The 15,211-nt window shown below is 38.2% G+C and overlaps 1 protein-coding gene across 4 annotated transcripts in view; it reads left to right on the top strand.

Annotated features, from left to right (window-relative positions):
- Nucleotides 1-15,211, top strand: part of LIMA1 (LIM domain and actin binding 1) — a 109,084-nt gene that overhangs the window by 85,077 nt on the left and 8,796 nt on the right. For 3 of the 4 annotated variants that reach the window (XM_072654652.1, XM_072654651.1, XM_072654654.1), the window contains 3 exons: nt 2,008-2,115; nt 8,129-8,186; nt 10,075-10,184. In XM_072654652.1, coding sequence (XP_072510753.1) covers nt 2,008-2,115; nt 8,129-8,186; nt 10,075-10,184 — 276 coding nt within the window. The remainder of the gene's footprint in view (nt 1-2,007; nt 2,116-8,128; nt 8,187-10,074; nt 10,185-15,211) is intronic. The other variant, XM_072654653.1, reaches the window with a different exon arrangement.

Genomic DNA, 15,211 nt, shown 5'->3' with positions numbered 1-15,211 from the left:
GGGTGACATGATTGGACCTGTACTTTAGGAAAATCATTTTGGTGTCTGAATGGAGAAAGAATTGTAGTGGAGAGAGACTTGATGCAGACTGACCCACCAGCAGGCTATTTCAGTAATCAAGGCTCGAGATAATGAGGCCTACACAAGAATAGGTGCAGTTTCAGAGGAGGTGTATTGAATATGTGTTACAAAGGTGAAATCTACAAGCCTTGTCAACAGATTGAGAGACAATGAGGAATCCAAGATGACTCGTAGGTTGTGAGCCTGAGAACCTGGGAGTATAGTGTTGTCCTCTACAGTAATAAGGAAGACAGGAGGAAGGGAGGGTTTAGGGGGAAAGATGACTTCTGTTCTATTACCTACTATGTGCCAGGCACTGTGCTAGATACTAGGAATATAAATACAAAGAATGAAACATCCCCTAACTTACAATCCAATAGGGGAGACAAGAAGTGCGTATAAGAATATATAAAGCACACATATAAAACTAATAAATATGAGTATAGACAAATTAGTTAAACACTAGGTAGTTTGGGAGGGAGGGAACTAGAAGTTGGAGGGATCAGAAAGGCAGAAGGTGTTGCTTGAACTGTGCCTTAAAGTAAGAAAGGACTCAAAGGACTGGTCACAAAAATCTAGAGATGGGAGAATATCCAGAAGGATAGGACAGCAGTTCAGATCGCAAAGTTATTTTTTATCACAGTATTCTCCAAACTTTTTTCATATCACATGCCATCACTAAAAAGTTTTTGATGAAGCATACTCCAAATCTGTTCATTTACAAGTTTTATATTTGTGTGTGTGTGTGTGTGTGTGTGTGTGTGTGTGTGTGTAAAACACGTTTATAGGGATTGAATTTTATATATAATGTGTAAATTACATATACTAAGCATACTAGGTGATATCTTTGCCAGAAGTTCAGAAGAAGGATTGCTTTTTTGGGGAAAGATAATATAATGAGATTTTGATGCTAATTATAAGTCATCCTTGCTTATTCATCCTGTGTGACTCACTCTGTCCTATCAAAAATTAAAGGGAATAGGGGGCTATTATTCATCATCCAGTGCCCCAGAAAACAGACCCCCACCACAGGTAATCCAGGGAGCAACAGAATGTTACTCAGCATCACTGGAAATGAGTAGATTTTGATTTCACAGCTACTGATATGGGTGGCCAATTAGGTTTTAACAACCCTAACACTCAAAGCAGAAGAAAAGAGGAGGCCAGCAGGGGAGAAAGGAAGGAAAGTATTGGTGATACTGGGTAAAGGGAAAAGAGGGGACTTATTTGGGAGACAAGCCTCCATGGCTATCTTCCCACCTCCTAAGTAGTTAGGGGTAACCACTGGGATCTTGTCAAAGCCTAATGAGGACATAGGTGTCCTATTTGATGACTCTTCTGTTTTATCAAATTAGATTATTTTATGGAACACTAGGGGTTACGTTGTGAGACCTGATTTAAATTTCTTATTTAAAACATATGAAAAAAAAAGTTTGTTTTATAGTATCAGTAAACATTATCTTAGTAATTTAAAAAAATATGTATATATACATATCAACCTTGTCTCTCTTTTCAGGCCAGTCATTTATGTATATGGTTAGTACATTTATTAATTGTTTGCATATGGCATCTCCCTTTTCCTTGCTTCTGAATGATCTTTTCTGTCAAAATTCACAAGCTTCACAGTTACCTCAAACTCTGCTGCCAAGAGTGTGAATCACAAGGCTTTTGTGTGTATGTGTTGATATGTCTGTGTTCTAGTGAGCATCCTATTTAGACCATTTTTAAAACTCATAATTCTGAGGTATTTCCACAAAGCTGCTTTTGTAATTTCACTAATCTGTGGGTTTTACTTGTGAGAGTCAGGGGGCTGAGTATGACTTGAAGCTGCTTGAAGGGTTTTTTGCTTTTGTTTTTTAACATCACGAGTTTCTTTAGAGAGTGTGACTTGAAAGGAAAGGAACATTAAGAATATTTTTTTAAATACTTAAATTATTTTTTTTATAGAATGAGCTAAGAAATACTGGTAATGAAATCAAAACCCATAAATTGGAGCAAAAAGAGAATGTTCCCCCAGGTCAGGAAGACTGTATGTCCCATCAAGAAGGAGAGAAGGTAGGTGGAATTGTCTGATGTTCGGTTGCCAAGGAAGCATGTGTTCTAGATTAGACACTTAAAATTAGAAATAACTCAAACACTGTTGCTGTATAGTGTCTGGGAATTTGGTTGCAGTTGCCTGTACAAATCATCATTTTTTTCAAGTTACATAACTACAGTTGGTGATATCTGAAGTTTGGTAATAAATTATTTTTTTAGAGCATACAGTGAAAACTCTTAGCAGACATTTAAAAAGATCTTAAAGTCCTGATAGGAAATTGATAACTTCATGGGATCTTTAAATTGTTTCTATCTTAAATGGTTTGAGTGCCTGTTATTTTCAAATCTCTTGATTAATGAACTTTGTTTTAGCATTAGTAATGTTTAACTTAACAGATAATTTTTTCTACTAGACAATGCTTGTTTCTATTGTTTTGGTCTTCTGAACTCTCAGCATAACAAATTTGAAATGAGATGAGGAAAGAACTTTTAAACTTATTACAATAGTTGGTGGTCTTAAGAGAAAATCATCACGTAAATTAACACCCTTGGTGCATTGTTCTTTTCTAACCTGACTAGAATGTGGAGATTCTGAAAGTTAGTCTGAGTGTTCACATTAGAGGGAGCTTTAGGGATCATCCTGATCTCCCTCATTTTATAGATGAAGAAACTGGAAGTAACCAGGCATTTCAGTTGGCCCTATGACCAATTTTATACTTCCATTTTGCTTTCGTACTTATTAAATACTGGAATGCTGAGCTGAACTACATCATCAGAAAATTTTAACAATAATTTATCATAATGAAACATTAGTACAGTTGATTCACAAAGTAAGGGAGTAGATGAGGAGGTGGGGATAAAGATAATACATTTTGTTCAAGCTTATGTTGCAGTTTTGTAAACAAAGAACAGTCTCGGAACTTCATTCCTTCTTCCTTTTTTTGGCCATCTGCTCCAAATGCTATTTACAATCACATAAGTCATGTTTGAACTTTAACTTGTTACAAAAGGATGCTTATCTTGGAGTAAAGGATGAAGCAGAACGTTTCCTTTTTTTACTTCCTTTCTTCTGAGTGTACCTACATCTTGCTCTAATAAAATGTTTAAACAAAATCTTCTAGCTTGACCTTTCCTGCATGGAACTCATAGACTTGGATATGCACTCTGATATCAGGGATTGGTATTAAGGTTTTGCTGCAGGATCAAGATCAGATTAAAGGGAAAAGAAAACAATGTAAGGTAGGTATAGCTATTGATTAGCCAAAATCAAAGAGTTGCCTACTATATCTGCATTCCCTTATTGGAGAATGAACAGTTATACCAAGAAATCTTGCCTTAGTCAGCAAAGCAATTTAATGTGTTGTATACATTTATTTGTAGCACCTGATAAGTGAAGAGTCCATCTAAGTTACACTCACAGGTCAAGTCCCCTGGAGGTTGAGTACTCTGTGCCAGGTTCAAAATTTTCTATCAGATGGCAGTCTTAAAAGCTAGAATTTGTCAGCCCCTACTCATTGATGGATTCACCTTTTGAAAGCCACATGACACAGTTATTTCAGTGTAAAGCATTTAATGAAATGATACAATAGGAAGACTTACAACAAAAGCATTTCCCCCATACACTTAGGAAGCATTTTCCTGCAAGTGTGTATACTATCAATGGGGAAAGTGATCAATTCTAGAAATTGTGAATATTTCCACAAAGGACATGAGGAACATACAAGAGCAACTGAACACGTGTCATTGCAGGGCTCCTTGTGTCTGTCCTCTAGTGACTGCTCTGTGCTGCTCTTTGTGAGTGAGACAACAGGGCTTGCGGGCCTGTTCTCTTGCACCATCAGTTGGCCATAACTTCCATCATCTACAGCTTCTTGACTAGTACACTGCTATGTTCTTTCAGAAAGAATTAGAACCTCTAGGACCAGCAGGAATTCTTCTTAGTTCAGCTCCCTCAGAGTGTTGGCTCTGAAGACTACAGTCTCACAAGCAACAGGATTCCAACTATAAGCATCAAGCTTTTCTCATCACCTCCTTTCCCCTCCCCTCTTCTTCCCTTCCTTTCTTCACTTCTCCTCTCTTTCCTCCCTCTCTTTATTTCCCTCCACCTTTCTCTCCATAGCAGATTTGGGTTTAGGGGTTCGGGAAGCAGTGTTCTTGAATTCCACTCAGGCTACATTCAAGTACCTGTTTACTGCAGCCATTTGCTTCTCCTGCAGGATACCATTGCCATGGGGTATAAATTAATTGCCTCACTGCAGTGAGGGCCCAATTAAGATTATGTGACATGAATTTGTAGTGGATGTAGTCAGTTTGATTTTGTGGCTTTCCCCAGCTCCATTTAGCAGCATACGCATAGGGATGTTGGTGGCAGGTGGTGGGAATAATCTAAGCCTATTTTGGCAAGGCATGATCAGTAGGTGATAAAAAAGGGAGCAAGGGATATGAGTATAGAGAATAGTATAGAGTTGAACTGAGTCAGTAAGGGGTCAAGAAATGGGAGGAAGGAGAAGGAAGCCAGGGCAAGGATAATGACCTGGGGAAGAACTAAGGGTTGAAGGGATTAGAGGTCATTATGAAGACAAAGAACAGGGTTAGGGATTGTAAGGTATTTGGAAGGGTAGAATAATAAAAGGTTATGATCAAAGAAATTTTTGAGTTTATGAATACCATTATCCACAAATATTTACAGTTATCCCTTCCACATTACAAGAGTTAGACATGCCCCTACAATCTGAAAAATCCATGTGAAGTTTTTTGGCCCTTGCTTTATACCAGAGAAGAAGTCTGAACTTTTTCTTTTATGTGGTGTTTACAGTACTTTATTGTAAAATTTGGATTATTTGATCATAGTCTCTCTGTCATCTGTTGGCCTTTTGTGTGTTGTCTGCAGCTGCTGCAAACCTCCCCCCAAATTCCCATTTAACTTCTTATGCTGGCCTGCAATATATCAAAATCTTGATAGAGAAAGTTGTGATGTGAAAGGGATAACTGTAAATATTTGTGGATAATGGTAAGATCAAAGGTATGACCATGTGAATAGCTAAGTTGGAGTGGAGGACTAGGTCGTGAAGATTGAAGACAGATAGATTGAAGAACTGGAAAATTATGGCATTTGAGGGAGTATCCATATGTTTATTGAAGTTCCCTAGTATGAAGGCTAGAATTAGGGAGGAGAAAAAAACTGGGCCGGAACTGAACTCATTCAGGGCTTAAGGAGTGCCAGGCCTAGAGGCCTGTGGGCTACCCGAGTCTTACCTTACCTCTATCGGAGGTCTTCAGCTGGCCAAACCGGATACTTGTATGAGAGAAGAGACCTATCAGAGTCGAACAAGGGTTGAGCTTTATTCAGGGTTCTGGTTACAAGTGCAGGGGAATTCTTCCTTAGGAGGGAGCGAAGAATCTCCCAAGGAGGCAAAGATCTTACAATAAGAGATTGGAAGTAGAAGTGTAAGTGGGGAGAGAGGGGGAGGGAAGAGAGGAGAGAGGAAAAGCGGAGCCTTCTGTCCTCACACGTGGCCCCTCCGCCCAAGAGAGCTTTCAGGCTTTCCTGACCCTACTTAAGCTCTCCCGTTGCGTAGTTTACACGTCAATACCGAGCCTGTTAGGTAACAATGGGTGTGCCCAGATCTGGGACAGCCTCGAGAGCGGGGATGCTCCTCCCATCACGTATCTCACGGGAAGAGGCGGAAATACACGAGATAGCTCGGTCTCCTCCTCGATTCCCTGTTGTTATTATGGGGGGCCTCGTGAGAACTCTAAGATTTAGAAATTCCCACCTTTACCCGCCCGAGACCGCCCACACGGAATTGAGCTTCCAACCCCAGCAAAGGAGAATATCCTAGGGATTGATAGATAGTAGCCACCAGGATCTAGAGTGGGTGATAAAACTGAATAGCATAATCTCAAAGGTTGTTGAGTGATAGTGGTAGAGGAGGAATCTGGAAGTGACAACGGGGAGAAGTGAGTATTCCAACTACCCCACCATGATCGGTGATTTAGGGTAAATGACTGAAAAAGTATAACCAGTGTTGGAAAGAGTGGTCAAGAATGCAGTGTCATCAAGAGAGATCCAGTTCTCAGTGACAGAGGGAGGGAGAAATAAAAAGAGCGATAATGAAGGAAAATTTGTAAAATTATGAAATAGACATTCCAGAGAACATAATGGAAGGGTAGATCTAGACTGAGCAATATTAGTGGAGAAAGAAGAGTTGAAGTAAATAGGAATGAAGTGGTGAGCAGTTGGGGTTGAGGAACAGGGTTTGTACTTCAGTAGCTAAGGTTTCTAGGCTATTAGGCAAAAGATATTCTATAGATCTCTAGTCCCTAAGGATTTTGGGCAAACTGTATGGACTTAAGCGATAATAGAGCAAGCAATCTAGAACCATCCAAAAGTAAAATACAATTCATTTAACATGTATGAGACTCTCTGAGGTTATCTCGGTATCCTTATCTCTGAAGTCATGTGGCACCCCTTTTAACTCAGTAGTTCTCTGTTTAGCTCTAGGTACATGCTAGATACCAACATTCTACCTTTGCAGCATCCATAGTATTCCTATCACCTTCCATACTTGTAATGGGCAAAGTTAGTATTTAGCCATATACCCATGCCTTGTAAAAGTTATTTCATAGCAACTGGTCTGTCTTAAAGAAAGCTGATTGTTTAGAGTCTGAAAAATTTTTTCCAGTGCTAAATTTTTTACAGCAGATGCCTAACAGGGCTTCCTCCAAGACAGAGACTCTGAATGAGAATCACTGTGCTGTGCTATAGGGGCACCCCAGAAGATGGTCAAGATGCTGTTACTGATGGTAGGGGAGCAAAGAGACATTCCCTTCCTCCTCCTCCTCCTCCTCCTCCTCCTGTACTCATCTTACAATTGGGTCCTCAAGAGTGGAGGACTTCCTTCAAAGCTCATTCCTCAAGTTCCGTGTTTATCTATAGAGTGTGTCCAGCTTGCTTTTATAAACAGCTAGGTGGTTTAGAATATAGAATGCTAGGCCTGAAGTCAGGAAGACCTGAGTTCAAATCTAGCCTCAGACACTAGCTCTGTGACCCTGGGCAGGTCACTTAACCTCTGTTTGCTTCAGTTTCCTCACCTAGAAAATGGGGGTGACAATAATACCTTCCCAGATTGTTGTGAGGATTGAATGAGATCATATTTATAAAGTGGTTAGCACAGTGCCTGGCACAAATAGGTGCTTATTAAATGCTTGTTCTCTTAAAGGCCAAAGGAACATGGTTGATCCTCAGCTAACCAATCATTGGAAGTTCTCTGTGTTTCTTCAGTTGTTTCCTTACCATAACCAAAGTCTTACAGTGTAATCAGGATGTCTAGGAAATCTCCCAAGTTGGAGGAGATGCTGTCCTGTTCTTAGTTTGACAATCTCCTGCCTGGGATTTCAATCCTTTGTATATGAATGGAAAACCATGATTTGGGGAGTTAACATACTTAGACCTTAACATAGGTCTAAGGCTAAGTTTGTTAAGGTCTGAAGGATGGTTCTGTTTTGTTGTTTAGAGTAGATAACATCTAAAAAGTAGAAATACTTGTTTTTTAATAAGAAATCAAACTAATCATCTAAATCAACAGCTGCAAAACAGTAGAGTAATACAGTAAACTTTTTATAGTAACATTTCTCTTAAGAGTGCTTTTAATTATAGTTGGGTAATAAGGAATAGCAAACAGGAATATTTTTTATATTGGATAATTTTATTCTCATTTTTTGAGAGACTTGTGGTAGCCTGTCTCATTCACTCCATCCCTTTATAGAGTTGTGGTTTAGGGGATCTTTTACAGAGGGAGATGATGTACACTTCTGGCAACTGAATGCAATCTGTTTCTAACTTTCTTGTGTAATTGAAATGCACATTAATGGCCTCATAAAATATATTTTGCAGCCTTTTATTTAAATGCTCAGCTGTTCTGGTGCCTGTTTCTCCCCTCAGGCAGTCAGTGACTTACTAGAGTCAGCAGGTTTTAATAGCAGTTCCCTCTTTATTTTTAATGTGATTCATAATTTTCTTTTGTTGTAGATTCCAGCAACTGAAAACAGCCTGACATTCCATTCCAACATTACTGAAGATGGCTCCTGTAAGCATTCACTCTTAGATCTTGCAGTTTGGAGGGTGAGGTATTTGCTTTGTGTGCTACAGTTGAGCCAGGATTATCCATATTGTTGGCTTGCAGGAAGTAGCAGCTGGTCTCTTGCTTACGATCAGCAATTAGTTGATCAAATAACAAAATTGTAAGGAGTAATGCCTGAAAAATACCGCATGCTTAAGCCATGAGGTAGGGAGCAGTTGTTTAAATTTAGTTTGGCTTGAAGGATGAAAGAAATACTTTTAGTGCTATTATCATTGAAATCTCCACCTTTTTGGTGCCAGATATTTTGATGATTAAGGGTAACCTGATTATGAAATGATTTTTCTGTTTAAATTTTTTCAAGGAACAGTATTTCATATGTAAATGATATACAGGTGTATAGTTTTTAAATAATCTTTTCCTTAGTTATCCAAATGTATCCTCTCACCTCCGAATCAAGTTTAAGGTTTTTGTTCTTGCAGTGTTGTTCTAATTAAATCTCCTCTGATTTTTGTGTATTTGGAGTCATTCTGAGGGTAAAGACTCCAAGAAATGAAAACTTTTTGGTTTGACTTCTTGTTTCTACTTTACTCTGTAATTTTGAGTTTCCAAGGTGTAAAATACTTCAGTTGCCCAGTTTAATCAATACAGTGGACACAGAATATTCCATAAAGGATAGAGAGAATCATATGAGATGAGAGACAGTTTTGATTAGATAAAATTTAAGTTTTTGCACAAACAAAACAAATGCAACTAAAATTAGAAGAAAAATCAACTGGCAAAAAAGTTTTTGCAGCAAGTTACTCTTATAAGTTAGCTTACTTCTATAAGATTTATAAGGAATTCATTAAAATTCATAATAATAGCCATTCCCCCAATTGATAAGTGATCAAAAGATATGAATAGGCAGTTTTCAAAAGAAGAAAGTCAATAGCCATATGAAAACATGCTCCAAATCATTAGTAATCACAGAAATTAAAATTAGAGCAACTCCAAGACTCTACCTCAGACTGTCAAAGATGATGAAAAAAGGAAAATAGTAAATATTGGAGGGGCTTCAGGGAAAAAGGCACATTGTAGGTGGAGCTGTGAATTACTTTTAGGCATTCTGGAAAGCAAGTTGGAACCCTGCATTGTTCATACCCTTTAACTTAGCAATAGCACTAGGCCTATATCCCAAAAAAAGTTCAAGGAAAGAGGAAAAGGACCAATGTGTATAAAATTAATTATAGCTGTTCTTTTTGAGGGCGCAAAGATCATCAGTCATTGTGGGGATGGCGGAAGAAATTAGGGCATATGAATGTAATGGAATGCTATTGTGCTATAAGAAATAATAAAAGGAACAGTTTATAAAATAACATCGTTGTCAAAAGAAAACCTCAACTTTGAAAGTTTTAAGAATTCTCAGCAATGTAATTGTAAGGGAAAGAAAATGGATTTTTGTTAATTAAAAAATAATAAAGGGGATACATTTAATGAAGCTTGGAAGGAGATCTGTATGAACTGATGCAAAATAAAGGAAGCACAACCAGGAGAACAATTAAATAACAAAAACTATACAACTTAGAAAGCCTTAACCCTGATGAATGCATTTACCAACCACCATTACAGATGACTAATGATGAAACATGCTACCTCCTCCTGGGAGAGCAGTGGTAGACGCAGGATGCAGTGAGACGTAGCCTACGTGGGAATTTGTTTTACTTGATTATGCGCATTTGTTGCAAAGATTTTGTCTCTTCTTTTCTTCAGTTAGGGAGGGGGACATATGGGAGGGAGAGAAAATAAATGTTTGTTGGTTCAAAAAAATAAGGATAAATAAAATTTTTACATAAAAAAACTCAATGAGGAATAGAAATAAAAATATTTCATTTCCTGTCCTCTATAATTGGACTAGGCAACTCCCAGAGTGAGAGTGAAATCCAAAAGCCTGCACATCTCAAGCAGCAAAGTCCTGACTCCAGACCTGCTAGTTATACAGAAAGTTCTCTTCCTAAAGCAACAAAGGTATAGTAACCACTTATTTCTAAGGTATTGTAGAAATTAATAAGTAAAGCCACTTATTCCTTGACTGTAATCTGTAGGATTAGTTTATTTTTTCTCATAATAATATATATTATTATTTTATAATATATAATAATTATATTATAATAATGTAATAAAACATTACAGTGTTTTGTAATGATGCCAGATTCTAAATAAGAATGCTTTTAATCATTCAGCTTTCCCAGAAAATCTTGTATCTTCTGCCCAGGTGTTAGTGCTAAGAGTTAAAAGTCTGTCACATGTCTAATTAATACAAAAAGAGTCACAGAATCTTAGGAAAGCTGAAGTTGCTTTGTTTTTTGGAATAACAAAGGCTACAAATACATGGTAAGTTGTGATTATTTAAGTATGGTTTGTGATTTTCTTGTTTTGAAAACAATCCTCAATCTCTAGTGATCCTTAGCTTCTAAGGTCCACTTTTGATCTACAGGAGATTCCAAATTTAAAATTGAGTCATATTCCCCCTAAATAGGTCTTTACCATTGTAGGAAACAGAACCCCACACCCAAATATTATATGTTGTGAAAGGGAACTAGAGTAGTGGCTGACTCAGCAATAGTTATTATTTTATTCAACACATTTATTGAGTGCCTGTTATGTACAAGGCCGTGCCAAGAATGAAGTTGTCTAAGAGCATAATCTCATCTTCTTAGAAGCTCATAATATTAAGTATAGTAGGCTGTCAAGCAGGCACAAATACTGTACCTTCCAACTGCATGTTTGATGAGCTAGCCCATCACTTCCAGGATCAAATAAAATTTTGTGGTCTTTAAAGCTCTTCAGAGCTTGGTTCCTTCCTCTCTTCCCTGTCTTCTTACACTTTACTGTGTGAGGCAGCTGTACTAGTGAACTTGCTGTTCTACAAACAAGACACACCATTTCAGTTAATCAGTCAGTAAACATTAAGCACCTTCTGTGTGCCAGGCACTCTGGCACACTATGTATAAAAGTCACTGCTCTCAGGGAGCTCAGTGTAATGTGAGCGATGACTTGCAGACTGGTACATAGAGATGCAAACAACTACATACAGAGAAGCTATAGACAGAATACATTGGAAATAATCAACCTAGGTCACTAGAATTAGGAAGAATTGAGAAATGCTCCTCGTAGAAAGTTCTGTTAGCTGAGACTTGAAGGAAGCCAAGAGAGCCAGGAGGAGGAAATGAGGAGAGAAGAACGTTGCAGGCACCAGAGCACCTAAGGGAAGGCCTGGAATGTGCTCTCTCTCTCTCTCTGTCTCTCTCGGATTAGGTTTGGTTTGGTTTGGAAGGTAATAAGGATGATGAGTGAACCTTAGAGAAGGAGATCCTACAAGCAGTTGGCAGTATTGATTTGAGTCCCTGAACTGAAGAGTAGAGGGGGAGGTGTGGTCCCCAGGGGAAGGACAACGCAGAGGTAGGCATCTGAGCAAGCAGCCGATGGAGACAGAGCTGGCTCAGCGTGATAAAGGACCACAGAAGACTATAAGAAGACCTCCAGTCTGAGTGTCTGGGAAGAAGATGGCTGAGGAGTAAAAAGTATCTCAGAAGGCCCAAGTTCAGGCTGAAGGAAATTCAACTAAGAGTCAGGAACCCTGGGTTCTAGTCCCTGCTCTTATACTAACTCTGGGCCTCTGTTTCCTTCTTTGCCAAATATGGGAATTGTATAAGATGGTCTTTAAAGGTCTTTAAGGTTCTTTCTGGCTGTAACAGCCTGTGAGTTTATTGGATTTGGCCTCCCTTTTACTTCAGCTCAGCTCAACCAATAAACATTCATTAGGCACCTACAGTGTGTCTGTTGGGCATCATCGTAAGCCCTGGGAGCAGGAGCTAAATGAGCTTTCCACTGTAAGCTTGAGCAATTTACTTCTTTCTGAGGTCTAGGTTTCTTCTTCTATAAAATGGAGTTGGACTAGATGACCCCCAATGTCCCTTCGAGATCTAACATTTTGTTATGATACCTTGAGGGTTTGGGGTGGGTTTGCTTCAAGCCCTTTTTCAGTGCCCCATCTTGGTTCTAGGGCAAGAGTCCTTAATCTTTTTTGTGTCATAGACCTTTCTGGCACAGTATTAAAGCCTACAGACCCCTTCTCAGCATAATGTTTTAAGTTAAAGGAAATGCTAAATTTAAGTTAAAGGATAGTGAAATATCAAAGATAGCTTTTTTCTTATCCAACTTCACAGGCCCCTTGAAATCTATCTGTGGATTCCTTGGGGCTTCATGGACCCCAGGTTAAGAATCCCTACTTTAGAGCAGTGGTATCCAGCTCAAATTGAAATGGATTTCTGCAGCCATGTTGACTTAGAAAACCACAAATTAACATTATCTATGCTATATTGTATTTTTACAATTTTGTTAAACATTTCCCAATTAATTTTGATTTACTTGTGGAAGTTTGATACCTCTGCCCTGGAGTTTACCATCCTCCTCAATAATCAGGCTTCTTAGATACTAAGTGGGAAGAAACAACTGACCTTAATTCCAAGTTATCAAAAATAATTAGTTAAAATAGAAAACTACATTGTCTTCTGCCAAGAGGTGATGGCCCCAGTTGTTGCTTCATGATGACAAGGAGGTGACATATCACCACTCCTCCACCAGGATTTGGTTAGTGATGCCCCAGCTACAAAAAATTGTGGCAATAACAATTGTTCTCACTAAGATGTGCTTGAAGTTCCCTTGGATTAGGGAGAGAAGTGCTTCAGAATGAACTGGTTTCTCAGCCCAACCCTATTCCTCGAGGTCTTTTAGTACTGATCCAAAGTAGAGACTTTTCTTTCTACTTCTCCAGCATACCTAAAGCTGGTCAGGTGAAATAAATTTGGCCAGAGCCTTCACCTTGCTTTGAGACTTTCTGTAATACCATAGAGAAGGGACAGGGTACATGTGGCTTCTCTTCACCATGACCACATTCGTCCTTGTTCTGTGGGTCTATTCTCAAACCTAGGGTCTATATTCAGGCTAGATTGAAGCAGCCCAGCTGTCTGCTTTCTGGCCAAAGTCTAAAGCCTCCTAATGTAAATAGACCATAATCTAGAATGTGAATCTTATTTAAAGCTGCTAGTGCTGCTTAGCACTGTTAACATTTACTTCCTGCTCTATGAACCATTACTGATTTTTCATCACAGCTCTGATAAAAATCAAGTTCACTTTTGAAGTCATAATACAGCTAAGAATAACTAGTTCTATAACATCTGTTATGGATGTGCTTTTCCTATATGTATTTTATTCTATAATAGATGTTTGTTGAAGACCCTTTCGATCACTGAATTTTCTTTGTCTATGGAATGTTCCGTAATTAAAATGAAAGTTATTTGTCAGGAAAAATGTTTCTGTTATCCCAAAGCCATTCTTTGATGTCTGTTACTGTACTTAGGATCTTTATATTGGGGGCTTAGCTTACAGTATTTGACATCTTAAATAAAGAAAAAATTTTATATATATATATTTCCTCTTAAGAATTTGGAAACATTTATCAGCATTCTATGCCTCATTAGATCATTTGTTTAGAGAAATTACTAATCAGGTAAAAGTCACAGGTTCGATCTTTATAAGGGTCAATTAGTTTTCTCCTTTTCCATGACCATGCAATGTACCCTTTCTCCAGCTAATATTTCTGAAAATGTGTAACAGTGACCACAAGGGGAATAGGAAGAGTGTATGGTGATGGATCCATAAATCTATCATAACTTTTGGAAAAACAAGTATATACCCAATCATATCAGTTGTCACTCATGTGAATGTGACATTACTTATGAGCGTTAGTTATGTACTTGTTACTTCACTTAATCCCAAAGTATCTTTTATGTCTTGGAGTTTGGAACAGACAAAGAAGTGAATATAGTTTCTCTAAAGCCAAACATAGAATGATGACAGAGTAGAGTTAGGCATGGTACAGTGAAAAGAGCACTGACTTCGGAGAGTCAGAAGACTAGGGCTCAAATTTTACTTCTGATATTATCTGTGTGACCTTCAACTAACCTCTCTGGGCTTCAGTTTCCTTCTCTGCAAAATGAGTAGACTGGACTAACACTGAAGTATTTGAGGCAGCAAGTGGTGCAGTGGATAGAATGCAAGACCTGGAGTCAGAAAGACCAGAGGTCAAATCCAACCTCAGACACTTACTAGCTGTATGACCCTGGGCAAGTCATTTATCCCTTGTTTGTCTCAGTGACCTCAGTTATAAAGTGAGGATAATAATAGTACCTATCTCCCAAGGTTGCTGCAAAGATCAAATGAGGTCATAGTTTGTCACTTAGTAGGTGCTATATAAATGCTTATTCCTTCTGTTTTTCCAGCTCTGTGAACCTACTGTGGTCTTTTCCCACAAAGAAACACATTTAATTTTGGTATTTTCAGATTTCCAGGCTGTATAGATTATGCATCTGGAAGTCAGAATTAGACGTTTTTGATTACAATTGTACTCAACTGTGTGATGAAGTCACTAAACTTTGTGGTGCTTTCCCTATATGTAAAACAAGGTTTATAATATAGTCTTTTACCTATTCTTTCTACTTCTCCAACCTGCTGTTGTAAAAGTAAAGAAAATTATATTTAATATAAGCATTGTCTTAATGATTGTTTTTCCAGACAAAAGAGAAGGAGGAAAAGTACAAGTTCACTATGGCAATAATGATTCCTGGGTATTGATTATGTTCACTGTTATCCAGAATGCTATGGGAATGATTAGGGAAAGAGGCTAACTGGGTCAAAGACAAAGAAACGGAAGCGGCAGCAGCAACCATATATACTGACTAGACATTGACTCATGTGGCACACATACAAATCAGAACACCCTGAGCTATATGAAAGTACTAGGAACTCTTGCCGAGAAAACTCCTCTATAAACTTCAAATAATACTGTACCCTGTTTGCTACAAACTTAGCCAGTGATTAAATAGGAGTTCCTTGGTTAACTGTTTTATCTTTCTATGGATAGAAGATCTGTGTTAAGTCAGCAATTCAGTGCTAAAAGTATTTAGTGATAGGAAGAAATGACTTTTCACTTC

The sequence above is a fragment of the Notamacropus eugenii genome, chromosome 3 (genome assembly GCF_028372415.1).
Source record: "Notamacropus eugenii isolate mMacEug1 chromosome 3, mMacEug1.pri_v2, whole genome shotgun sequence".
Lineage (NCBI taxonomy): Eukaryota > Metazoa > Chordata > Mammalia > Diprotodontia > Macropodidae > Notamacropus > Notamacropus eugenii.
This window is presented reverse-complemented; position numbering and strand designations above follow the sequence as displayed.